At 42.4% G+C, this 13,080-nt stretch overlaps 1 protein-coding gene across 1 annotated transcript in view; it reads right to left on the bottom strand.

Annotated features, from left to right (window-relative positions):
- Window positions 1-8,528: 8,528 nt before the first annotated feature.
- Window positions 8,529-13,080, bottom strand: part of SH3GL1 (SH3 domain containing GRB2 like 1, endophilin A2) — a 35,853-nt gene continuing 31,301 nt past the window's right edge. The window contains exons 8-9 of the mRNA XM_075281610.1: window positions 10,475-10,531; window positions 8,529-9,453 (exon numbers count right to left, since the gene is read on the bottom strand). Of these exons, the coding sequence (XP_075137711.1) occupies window positions 9,257-9,453; window positions 10,475-10,531 (254 nt within the window). The 3' untranslated portion in view covers window positions 8,529-9,256. The remainder of the gene's footprint in view (window positions 9,454-10,474; window positions 10,532-13,080) is intronic.

Genomic DNA, 13,080 nt, shown 5'->3' on the forward strand with positions numbered 1-13,080 from the left:
AAATGTATGCATGTAAGCATAATTTTAAATACATATATATTAGAAAATTGTGTTATTTTGAGTTCTATAGCCACATTTAGGGTTTGTTCACATGTAGGAATCTGTCACAAATTTGGGGGGGGGGGGGGGGGGGGGGGGGCGGGTCTGTGGTAGATTCCACCCCAAATATGCCTCCCATTATTTTCAGAGAGAAGTAGAGATTGCAGCAGGACACTGGAGGGAAAAAAATAATAAGGACTCGTTCACATGGGGGCAGATTTTGACACAGAGTAACGCGGGAGCCGCATCACTCTCAGGTCAAAACCCGCCTGCCACAACCATCGCAGTCGCGGCTTTCCCATCCGTAGCTTGCTCAAATGAATGAGCCGACAACGGAGGCTTCCGCCTGAAGAAAGGGCAGCTCACTTCTTTTTTTCGCCTAGTGTTAAAAAACGCTAGCGGAAAAAAAAAAGAGCTAGCCCTCTACATAGACTAGCATTATATGGAGGTGGATTATGACGTGGAATCCGCTGTCAAAATCCGCCTCCATGTCCCCGTGTGAACTAGCCCTTAGGGTATCCTACTTGATCTTGCCATGCACTCCACCGCTCATTACTCCATTCATCTGGACCTAATGAGCAGGAGTATGACGATGGTAGTGGCAATCCTGTGGCCAAATATGGCGGCTGAAAAAGAAGAGGAATTCCTTTTCATTTTATGCCATTTGAACATACCCTAAAAAAACCAAACAGGAATAAACCTTTAAGAGGCAGTAAAGAGAATTTGTAAGAACCACTGATCAGGGATATGGAAGTTAATCATGGTTTGCCATTAACCATTTACACTGTTCAATGATTGTGAGAGGGCGATAGCTCATGCAATCATTCATACCCCTCAATCAGATTTTATATCATGTTGGCAACACACCCCATTTGCACAGGAAAGTGTGCTGTTGAGAAAAATCATTTCTGCAGCTGCATAAAATATGTTCAGATGACAAGCAAGCATTTTGTTTGTTAAACAGTGGACTGTGGCCATATGTAGTATAACGCGTGCACGGTTTTAACCTTTCTAGAATGTTTTAGTACTGTAATACAGAAGGTGTAAGTTCACATTCTAAACCAGTCACCAGCAAACATGCGCACATACAGTGCCTGGAAAGTTCCATAGCTTAAGAATTAGGGCTGTTTGGAACGCTCACTGGAATGCAGACGTCTGAGACTCCACTTCTGTGATTTGCCTGTATACCTTGGGGTTTCGGCTAGCTGACATTGGGTTCACCCCAGGCGTGTGCGCAATTTGCTTATATTCTTGTTTACTGGATTTTACTTGATTGATTGTTCTTGGTTGCTTATTTTCTATCCTTCTATTAAATCACACGTCAGTGGTGTGTGGCCTTCCTGATTCTTACCTTAGATCCCTTTCAAAATATGCATCAAATTCACATTGAATCTTCCTCTCATTCTTTTCAATGAGAGGCAAAAATAGAAGCAGTATGCTGAAAGTATAATCATGACTAGCAGACTAGCTAGGGAAACAAGGAGTGTGGGGTGCAGGTGATACAGGGAGGGGGGAGTGAGTCAGCTCTGAGTGAAGCCCAAGGTAGTTGTAAGAAAAAACAGAACAGGAAGATGCCCATGTAAACAAATGCAGAAGAAGCTAGGAAATCACAAAGAAACTCAGAAATCATTAAAAACACTGCAAAGGTATTTTGATGCATTTATTAACTTATTAATAGCACTAACAGACCTATTTTGAAAAATGATTTTTACTTTTATTTTCCCAAAAAACACCTGTGACGAGATTCGCCAATAATCAAAGAGCACTTTTCTTTATTCCTAACTGAGATCTGTACTCTTCTTTTTATGGATTAGGTGTGGGCAGGTTCCTGTATAATGGAAGTAAGCTGAGGCCTGGGGGTGCAATGCCACTTCCAATAGTCTCAGGCTTTTTATGACGAGCAGATTCCCAGCTTTTCATATGACATCAAGATCAAAGTCCTACCTGTATTATTTCCCCCCCCCCCCCCTCAAAAAATGACCAATTGAATACACAGTGGCATATTTGTATGCAGCTGTGCACAATCCAGAATTTTCAGCTTCTGCTACCTCCTGAAATAATACAGGTAGGACTGTAATAAAGTCTGAGAATCTCATCTTTCATATGACACTACTTGATTTTGCTAAATCAATGCCCTAAATATAACTATTTACAACAGGGGTAGGCAACCTTTTCTGTTCGGCGTGCCGATTTAAATTAAAAAAATCAAAGATGAGGTCCTCGGAGTGCCGGGCAATAATTGTAAAGCTGACGACACCTACACTAAAGTCATATAGCACAGGGGTGCTGTCATACTGTGATCCAAGTCACATGCGCTTACCACTATTTGCCTGGATACACATGTTCTTTTCCTTTAGAAGCAATGTAAGTACATGCGTAACCCACAATTAGTGGTAATGTATGTAACTGGGAGCAGAGTGAGGTCATACCTGTAAAGAGCTGACGCACAATGTAACTGTATGCTCCATCCAGTCCTCGGCTGTTAGTAACTTCAGTATTCTGTAAGGGAGCGTTCACACTACCGTCGGTGTCCGACAGCTAGTGTCCACTGCTAATGTCTGTTCAAAATCTTGTGCAGATATTAGTATAGGACACTAGCTGTGTCCGTGACATTTTGCATTGATTTAAACGGACACCGGGTGCGTTCTTTTACTGTCCGTGCCTGTCCTTAACTGTCCGATCACAAAGATGTCCGACTTTTCAAGCGGACAGCAAAACCCGACATGTAGGTTTTTCTGTCCGCTTGAAAAGTTGGACATCTTTGGGAACGGACACTTAAGGACACCCACGAACAGTAAACGAATGCACCAGACGTCCATTTAAATCAATGCAAAATGTCACGGACACAGCTAGTGTCCGCTGCTAATGTCCGCACAAGATTTTGAACAGACATTAGCAGCAGACACTAGCTGTTGGACACAGACTGTAGTGTGAACGCCCCCTAAGTGAAACGCAGATTAATTTGTCACTTTTAGTTCCTGGCGGTGCAGTAACAGCAAAACCCCAGCCAGGAATTAATCGGTGTCACACTTTCAACAAAGTGGCCGCACTGGTGCCCAGGAACTGGATTTGGCTATAATTGCATCTAGTTATAGTGTCACCACCCAATAGAATCACACTAAGGCCGAGGCCCCACATTACAAAAATGCAGCTTTTTTATTGCAGATTTATCTGTGTTTTTTTTTCTGTCAAAGCCAAGAATGGCTAGAAAACGAATGGGAAATATATAGAAAGCTTCTTATATGTCTCCCTCCTGCTCAATCTACTCCTGGCTTCGGCTCAAAAAAAACCTGCAAAATCTGCAACGAAAAAAAAAGCTGTTTCTGCAACGTGGGGCTTTAGCCTAAGGCTGAGGCACAGGGAACACAGCTTTTTTTGTTACATATTTTGCTGTGTTTTTCTGAGCCTAAGCCAGGAGTGGATTGAACAGAAGGGAGACGTAGAAGAAGCTTCCTATATATTTCCCATTCCTTCTGTAGCCATTTTTAGCTTTGGTTGAAATAAACCGCATCAAAATCTGCAACAAAAATGCTGCATTTCTGCAATGTGGGGCCTCAGCCTTACGCCTCCTGCATACAAATGGCACGGAAGTTGTTTTCACTGACCTATACATTAAAAATGAATTGAAAGGGCTGCAAATGCAGACAGATATAGGGTATGTATAGGGCAGATATAGGGTATGTATAGGGCAGATATAGGACCTGCTCTATAATGTTCAGCTCTTCAATTTGGCCCAGATACACAGCCACAAAAAGAATGGCTGTATGCAGTGCCGCACCTCCCATGAGGCGACCTGAAGCGAGCGCTTCAGGCGGCACTATGCCAGGGCCTCAGGGAGGGCGGCATTTTTGCTAACCTAAGCCAGTCCAGGACAAGCTGTCCTGGACTGGCTTATCACCGAGCGGTGGTTTGGGGAGGCCGCTGGAGCAGCGCTGCTCCGGCAGCCTCCCCTCACGCTCAGGCAGAGAGCAGGCAGTCTCCGGGCCTACTCTCTGTCGGCGAACGGGGCTAAGCCCCGCCCCTTCACTCGGCCCCGCCCCCGATCCACCGGCCCCGCCCCCAATCCAACCGGCCACGCCCCCGATCCGCCCCCTCCTCCCGGCAGGGGGGGGGGGCGGCTTTCTGCCGTTAGCTCGGGCGGCGAAAGGGGAAGGTTCACCCCTGGCTGTATGTATGGGTCAATTGAAATATATAGGTCTGTACTTTTATCCACAGTTGTAGATAAAGAGTCTGGTCATGTGCATTGCAGGTTACAACTCAATGTGCCTCATATTAATAGCAGTTAACCCCATCATGTCCCTCACATTAACCCCCTGTGTGCTTTACATAAGTGACACTGATATGTGAGACATATGGAGGTAATAAGTGAATATCTTCATTATATAGGTCCTTTATTAGTACCTCCATATGTCTCACATATCAGTAACCCTTATGTGAGCAACACAGGGGTTAATGTGAGGGACATGATGGGGATTATTCCTATTAATGAGAGGCACATGGAGTTTCTAAAACTAAAGTAATAACCCCAAATGCCTGACATTAATAAGAATAGTTAGTAACACACACGTACCTGGTGTTGTGTTTGCTTTCACTTTAGTCACCGGAGCTTCCTCTCCTCCTCAGGGCTGCAGACGGCAGGAGCTCCTCACATGTAGCAGCAGGTCCAGGGAGCCCTTATCCTGTGCAGTGACAGGCTCACCTCTGATTGGTGGGCAGTGAGAGAAGGGGGCGTGTCCAGAGCACTGAAAGGACGCTCTCTCTCTCAATTTAGTGTATGAAAGTTGTGGGCTGGCTGCCGTGCCAGCAAAATATGCCTCGCGTGCCAGTCTTGGCACGCGTGCCAGGGGTTGCCGACCCCTGATTTACAACTTCATTTTCCCTTCATCATATTGTACATAAGCTCATTCCCCCATACTTCAGTTTGGAACAGTGTACAGATTTCCGCAAACAGGGAAATAAAGTGGATTTCAGAGCTGTATTTCATAAAAGGTGGCAAAATTTGTTAAAGGGATTCTACCATTAAAACTTTTTTTTTTGTGGATAAGACATCGGAATAGCCTTTAGAAAGGCTATTCGTCTCTTACCTTTAGACGTGGTCTCCACCGCGTCGTTCCTCAGAAATACCATTTTTTACCGGTATGCAAATGAGTTCTCTGGCAGCGATGGGGGCGGGCCCAAACACTCAAACAGCGATAAGGGTGTCCCCACCGCTGCCAGAGAAGGGTCTCCAAGCACCGCCTCCTTCTTCGTCTGCCGCGTCATGTTCAAAGTCTTCTTCCGGCACAGGCTCGTAACTTCCAGCAGAGCAGATTGCGCAGGCGCACAGGTCACGGGAAAATGGCCACTTGCACAGTATTGTTAGTGGCCATTTTCCCATGGCCTGTGCACCTGCTCTGCTAGAAGTTACGAGCCCGCGCCGGAAGAAGACTTTGAACATGACGCGGTGAACGAAGAAGGAGGCATCGCTGTTTGAGCGCTGGGGCCCGCACGCATCGCTGCGGGAGAACTCATTTGCATACTGGTAAAAACCGGTATTTCTAAGGAACGGCACGGTGGAGACCACATCTAAAGGTAAGAGACAAATAGCCTTTCTAAAGGCTATTCCAACGTCTTATACAAACCAAAAAAAAAAAAAAGTTTTAATGGTAGAATCCCTTTAAAGTATACTGTAATATTTATTAATGTTACAAATGCCACCAGAAAATCAAAAATGATTTCGTCAAGCCTTTGCTGGTCCAACTTCTCAACCAGGTTTGCATAAATCAATATTACAGTTGATTGAAAGAAACTTTACAATATCTTATCAGAAGAAATGCTTATTCTAATCAGGCCGTTTCTCTGCTCCCTCTTACCCTCCAGTAAGACGACTTTCATTCTAAAAATTCTGCTATATACGTCTTCAGACAGACTGTATGTAACATGACTCCACTAACACACGTCTATAGAAATTGATGGAAAGGGGGATAGGAGTGAAGAGGGATCACAGCAGAAACATACTGTATTCTTCGGACTGTAAGAAGTCCTGGACCATAAGGCACACTTAGGTTTTAGAGGAGGAAAAAAAAAAAATTGAAGCGAAAAATGTGGTAAAATATTTAATAACATAATTCACCAATGTCTTTTTAAGTGGGGCCTGGTGTACTTTTTATTTATACCATTTTGGGGAATGTCTTTTTTTTATTTTTTTGTAGATTGTGAGCCCCACATAGAGCTCATAATGTACATTATTTTTCCTATCAGTATGTCTTTGGAATATGGGATGGAAATCCATGCAAACACAGGGAGAACATACAAACTCCTTGCAGATGGTTTTATGCCCTTGGCGGGAATTGAACACCAGGACTCCAGCGCTGCAAGGCTGCAGTGCTAACCACTGAGCCACCATGTGGCCCCCCATGTTTTGATCACTTTTTATTTAAATTTTTAAATCAGAGGTGAAACTGAATACAAAGAAGTTCAGCACTTTTGATTATTGTTCACCGTATGGGAAAAATATTACTATAAGTTTGTAGACTGGGGGGTTTTTGGACACAGGGACACAATGTGTATGTGTTTCACAGAATTTTTTTAGTTTTATATCTATTCTAGGGAAATGGAGGCGATTTGTACTTTTAGTTTGTTTTTTTTGGACCAGCCACAATACTAATATTCCTATGACTGTTTTCTTCCTGCGAGAGCCGACCTGCAACAAAAAAGGTACCAGGGGCATTTTTTTTAACTTTATTTTTGCTCACAGTTTGTAATGCCCATGATCAGAGTGGACTCTGTAGGACCAGCTGCATGTTTAAGGACCCAGCATCTGCTGTAATAGAACGGCAGAGGTCGGGAAAGGGCTGGTGTGTGGGGGACATATGATGAAGTCAAAGTACAGGGACCGCAGGCATGCCTGCGCCGCCTGTACACCCTCCATCTCACTAGAACAGTATGCTACAATGAGTACTTCGCTCATTTCTTTGCACCGCCAGGACAAACCAGGCAGGAGGCACGTACAGGCGCTGTGGGCGTTCTTGTCTTAATGTACCTGCACTGCCTTTACCCTGCTCCCTAACACTTTGGAATTCCGCTCCCCCCTACCAAGTGCTACATTCGGACTATAAGACACACCCTTATTTTCCTCTGAAATTTGGGCGAAAAAATGTGTGTCTTCTAGTCCAAGAAAAGCGCTAGGGTTAGTGTGATGCTGGAGCTAAATAGGAGCTTTTGATCACAATTAAGACCATTATGGAGCAGATACTTTTCTAATTACTGCATGCAGTGTATCGCTATTAGTCTAGTCCAGCGGTTCTCAACCAGTGGGTCGGGACCCCGGCGGGGGTCGAAAGACCAAAACACAGGGGTCGCCTAAAGCATACCTCCCAACCGTCCCAGTCAGTGGGAGGTATGTCCCGTTTCAACTTATCGGCGCCTGGAGGACGCCGATGAGTTGAACACACAGGCGATTAAAACAGGAGCTGACACAGCCAGCTCCTGCTTTAACGCTGTGCTGCGGCTTCTGCATGTGTAGCCGCGATGTGATGACATTGTGCCTACAACTATATGAGTAAGCGAGACTGCGTAGAGAGCGGTGGGGGAGCGTTGGAAGGTGAGTATAAGAGGTTTTTTTTTTGTTTTAAACATTAAGGTGGAACATAATGAAGGGGCAGATGATGGGGGGGGACGGCATGACACTGGGGGCAGAGATGGAGGGACATGAAACTGTGGGCAGATGAAGGGGGGTACGGCATGACACTGGGGGCAGATGAAGGGGTTATATGAAACTGGGGAGAGATGGCGGGGGGACATATAATGTACGGGTGACTGTAGGAGGATTATACTGTACATGAAAAATGAATAAGAATGGGCAGAGTCAACATAAAAGTGCGCGGAGCTAAATTCGTCGCGGCATGCTGCGCGCGCGCCGCATATTTTGTCCCTCTTTCTAATCTTCAAAAGTTGGGAGGTATGCCTAAAGCCATCAGAAAATATATTTCCAATGGCTTTAGCCACTCAGAAGCCGCGCTACTGTCTACCGCAACGCTATTCAGCTGGAACGCACGCCGTTATGGACGCACATTCCAAACTGAATTGGGTCACCGCAACATGAGGAACTGTATTGCGGGGTCACGGCATTAGAGAGGTTGAGAACCACTGGTCTAGTCTATCACCAAAGTTGAAGAATGCAAATCATATAATGGCCAAAATAGTGTTATTCCCCATGTACACAAATTTTTTTTCCACTGACTGTTTCAACAGTCTTTTAAAAACTTAGGACAGTTTCTATTTGTCGGTTTTCACAGAGCCATCAATATACTCAAGTCTATGATGGATCAGTTAAAACAGCTGCAGCCACAAATGCAAAATGGCCATGAAAAAAGAGGCACTGCACCTGTTATTCGCGGCCGTTGTTTTACAACATTGGTATGCATGTAGCACAATCACGTAGTATGTTTTAAGCAGTAAAGGAAAAAGTTAAACATATTTTACAGTTTAAAGAAAAAAAATACATACTGGACTGCATGTGATTATCTGATTTTGGGATCAATGGAGTATTTATTGCAAGTAAATGAAAATATGAAATGTACATATTAGCCCTTATAGCATAGATGATGAGGCATCCATTGGGTAAGATGTTGTGTTCTTTAAAAAAAAAAAAAAATATTTCATTTAACTCATTTAACATCTGAAGGCCATCATCTAATGCTACTTAGAAAGGTAAAAATTTAAAGATTATATATGAAAAAAATAACATTTACTGTAATAATACAAGTAGAAACATATATAGGTTACATGCATTTGTATTTATATAGTCAAGATAAATTCTTTTCAGAGTAGCAGATTAAAAAGAAATACAAAAGAATACAAGATGTCTAATATTCCCTCACATAGCAGTGATATACTTCCCCTGGTATCCGAGGGCAATTAACTGTAAAAAAAAAAATTATGACAATACAGTTACTGTGCTAAAGACTTTAGTGTTTTACAAGTTAGGTAATGTATTTCTCAAGAGGTGTCCATAAAGAGTGTTATAACAAAGGTTATATGGACGGAATCATGTTTTATACCTAGTGTTCTGAAGCTAATGCAGCTTACCAATATAGCATTGCCAACTCCTGCTGTTCAAGAAATGGGGGGGGCATACTCCTACTCAGAGGACTGATACAACCAGCACCCCAGTAATTTGGTCCTTTGTTAAATGAAAGGCTGGATAACGGCCATCTCTACCAGTAGAAGGCAGTTTTCATTGAGGTAATGGAACCAGAACCTCCACGTAGTTCAGGGGGAAAAATCCAGACATCCCACTGATCATGCCTTCATACCAGTTTTCATCAATCTGATTTGTCAGGGTTATAATATCACCTTCACGAAAGCCAAGCTCTCCATCATTTTCTGGTTCAAAATCATACAAAGCTTTACAACATGGTTGGTCCATTGGTGCTGGAAATAGAAAAAAATGGCAAGGAATAATTAAATTTGCATTAATAAGAAATAAATAAATTAGATACATTGTTCCTGTTAAAGGGAATGTGTCACCAAAAAAATGGCCTAATGGTTAAATCACATTTTTATTTTATACATATCTTTTTAAAGATTTTTTTTTTTAGTATTTCATGTTATTCATATTTGAAATTTTGATCACCAAGCCTAAAAATGGTTGGTGACTTCCTGTCTCCTGGAGCTGGACTATAGACACAATGGTGTATTAACTATGAGAGAGTTTTTAGGCATGCTCTGCGTCTAGAGATCATTGAGCAGAGAAGGGAGTTGATAAGCTGTGCAGTCACCTATTGTGACTCGAGGATTCTGTTGTCTTTACAGAGGGTAGCCGTGGTGCTGGAAATGTATTTTTAACATAAAACCTGGTGACACATTTCCTTTAAGTGTTCTTTTATGCAAGGAAACGATTGGCCCATACTGAGTGACGATACAGCAAGTTGATAGCGGTTCCTTAATTCCATTATTGGTGGGACTGAATGATCATTTATTTGTCCCCTTTTCACATAAAGTTAGAGCAGTTTCAAAGAGACTTGTTTGCACAAGTATATGGTGTTGATAGCAAATAAACCATGTGATAAATTACAAACGAACATTTTATTGTTTCTTGTTTGGTCACCTAAACAAAGGTGATCAGGTGGACAAGTGTTTTCCCCCATGCTTTATCTCTTTCCACCACAAATATTTTTTGTTTTTGTAATTTGCATTTCCAGTGAACAGCAGAGACGCTATTATTTGAACAGGAGCGATGCAACTTCTGCCAAAAAAAAACAACTTAAAAAAAAAAAAAACGCTTTTGGTCTGGGAAAACCCTTTTAAAGGGTAAGGACACATGGTGAGTTTTTTTTTTTTTTTTTTTTATAGCCAAGACCAGATATGGATCATAAACTCAATCCGTTCATCCCCAACATGTGTCCTTAGCCTCAAGCTGATCAGGCATATGAAGGAATAAGCATGTACTTACTGGAGCTGCGGTTGCTAGGTGTTCTGCTGGGCTTCTCTGATCGAAAAGAGGACGAGACTAAAAAATAAATGTCGAATAATTAGGAACAAATAATACCTTGCTGTGTATAGTATTAAAATAGAAAACACCTTAATATATTATACACAAAAGTGAAAATGGAATGATGGAGTAACTCTTTACACAGCAATAAACTATTGTGATGCTTTTGTTAGTAATGAGAAGTCTCCAGAACAACCTTAAATTTTTACAGTGAAACAATCTAGTTAACACACATGTGTCTTTTAATTCACAATGAAAAAAAAAAAAAAAAAAAAAAAAAAAAAAACCCGACGCATTAATATAAAATAAATTCACATAAAAAGAAAATGGACAAAAAAAAACACACAGATACAAAAAAACTAACCATAATCTATTGCTTTAAAATTGTGTTTTATGAGGGGAGAAAAACTACAGGCAAAATTTACATCAACACCATGGACAGCATGAATACACGGTATCAAACACCTTGATTAAAAAAAAAAAAAAAATAAAAAAAAAAAATACACAAGTTCTTCGTATCTGTGAATAGGTGCCACTCCTCTGATTCTGACCCAGTTGGAATTTTATCTCTAGCCCCCACCATTCCTAAGAAACAAGTGCAGTTAGTTTTGGAGCACAATGTGCTATTTAAGCTCTGTAATGTCAGCCAGGGGTGTGCGATTCAGAACTCCAATCAGATATAGCCATTGGGTAATGGTGAGGACTAGAGAAAAAATTCCAACTATGCCAGAATCAATGGAGCAGTGCCTATTAAATGGTGTAAAGAGCCGGACTTGTTGGGGTTTTGAAAGGTCCTCTTTAAAAGGGATTCTATCATTAAAATCACATTTTTCCTCGATCTTACTTAGGAATAACCTTTAGGCAGGCTATTCTCCACGCTGCCATTCGGTAGAAATCCCAATTTTCATCTGTATGCAAATGAGTTCTCTCGCAGCACTAGGAGCATCCCCAATGCTGCGAGAGAAATCTCCAGCGCCGCCTCCATCTTCTTCAGGAACGGCCTCTCTGCACGTCTTCTTCCGGAGCTGGCTTCAAACTTCTACCATCGGGCAGAACCGACTGCGCATGCCCGCCTGGTGTAAGCGGCCATTTTCTTGTGGCCGCTTATCGACGACAGAACAGACTGTGCATGCGTAAAAAATTTAACCCAGCTCCGGAAGAAGACGCGCAGAGAGGCCATTCCTGAATAAGATGGAGGCAGCACTGGAGATTTGTAAAACCAAGAGTAGGTGAGTGGGCCTACCCAAAAGGGCATGTCCTCTTTTGGGTAGGCCCACACTTCTACTCTTGGTTTTACATATTATTGAGGGCACGTTACACAATTAATTATTATTTTGGTAGAATTATTTACGCTAAGAGGCTTGGTGGCTATGGCAGGTTTCTTGTCAAGCTCTGTTGATGTAGAGAAATGGCTAGTTGACACCAAGGAAGCCTTTTCTGAAGGGGATATACCTATACCGACACATAATCTGAGTACATCAGCTGCGTTTAGGAAGTTAACCTGCATTCATAAGAACAACTTGAGGTCTTTTTGGGAGATTCACACTCTGGAGAATTATATTAAAAACAATATTGTGCCTAGGGGGCTGCGACTCAATCTTCTTCCAGCACAAAGGCCGAGAACCCAAGCCCTCCTTAAAAAGTGCAAAAAGGAATCCATTGCTTTCTCTCTTAGATTTATGAATTAGGATTAATGATTTACGATGTATTGTATATATTAAGATTAAGAAAGACTTGGAGGATTTTAAGGAGGGCAAAATCTTTGACTACTGTATTAAGGAGACACCTGGTAGGGACCTGGAAACAGAACCATCCTCATCGGAGTGTGAGAGTCTGAGGGTGAACGATCAAGGGGTAGACCACAACAAGGAGGAAGAGGGTATAACAGACAGGCACAATATAACTCAAGTGTGAATAGCCCTCGACAGAATCGGAGTAGAGGAGGTAGAGCGGAAAACAAAGGGTTTTTTTTTTTAGCCCAGGACCCCCCAATTTCGGAGTATTTTCTCCGGAATCAGAAATGATGTGTCCAACAAGCTTTAAGCAGGATGAGATGCAGATTGTAAATTTGTCAGACAGAATATTGTTACCAGAGGAGGAATCTCTACTTAAAAGGGGCCTTTCATTTGTCCCCACACCCAGATTTAACGCCTTCACCTAGGTTAAAGATCTTAACCTGTTTTGCAGAAAATTAAAGTGAAAAAAAGTTATTTGCAATAAATGATAGAAGGAAATGAGAAGAGCTGGGCATTCAGGTTGAGGATCTACCTTCTTTGAGATTGTTGGGGGGCTTGTGGGAAGAGGGACAACAGGAAATAGAAGAAGGCCCTTTCATGGATTTACATTTACCATCTAAGAAGTATACTGACGTCCTTAGGAGGCTGGAGGATTTGGTGGTGCCCGAGGATGTCCTTTTGGCATCGCTTGATGTGGAGGCCCTCTACAGCTCCATACCCCACTCCCAGGGGTGTGGAGCTGTAGGGGACTACCTTAAAACTAGGGGCAGTTTTTTCTCCCAGCATAATAGATTTGTGATTGACCTTCTTAACTTTGTACTCACACGTAAT

The sequence above is a fragment of the Leptodactylus fuscus genome, chromosome 1 (assembly GCF_031893055.1).
Source record: "Leptodactylus fuscus isolate aLepFus1 chromosome 1, aLepFus1.hap2, whole genome shotgun sequence".
NCBI classification, from domain to species: Eukaryota; Metazoa; Chordata; class Amphibia; order Anura; family Leptodactylidae; genus Leptodactylus; species Leptodactylus fuscus.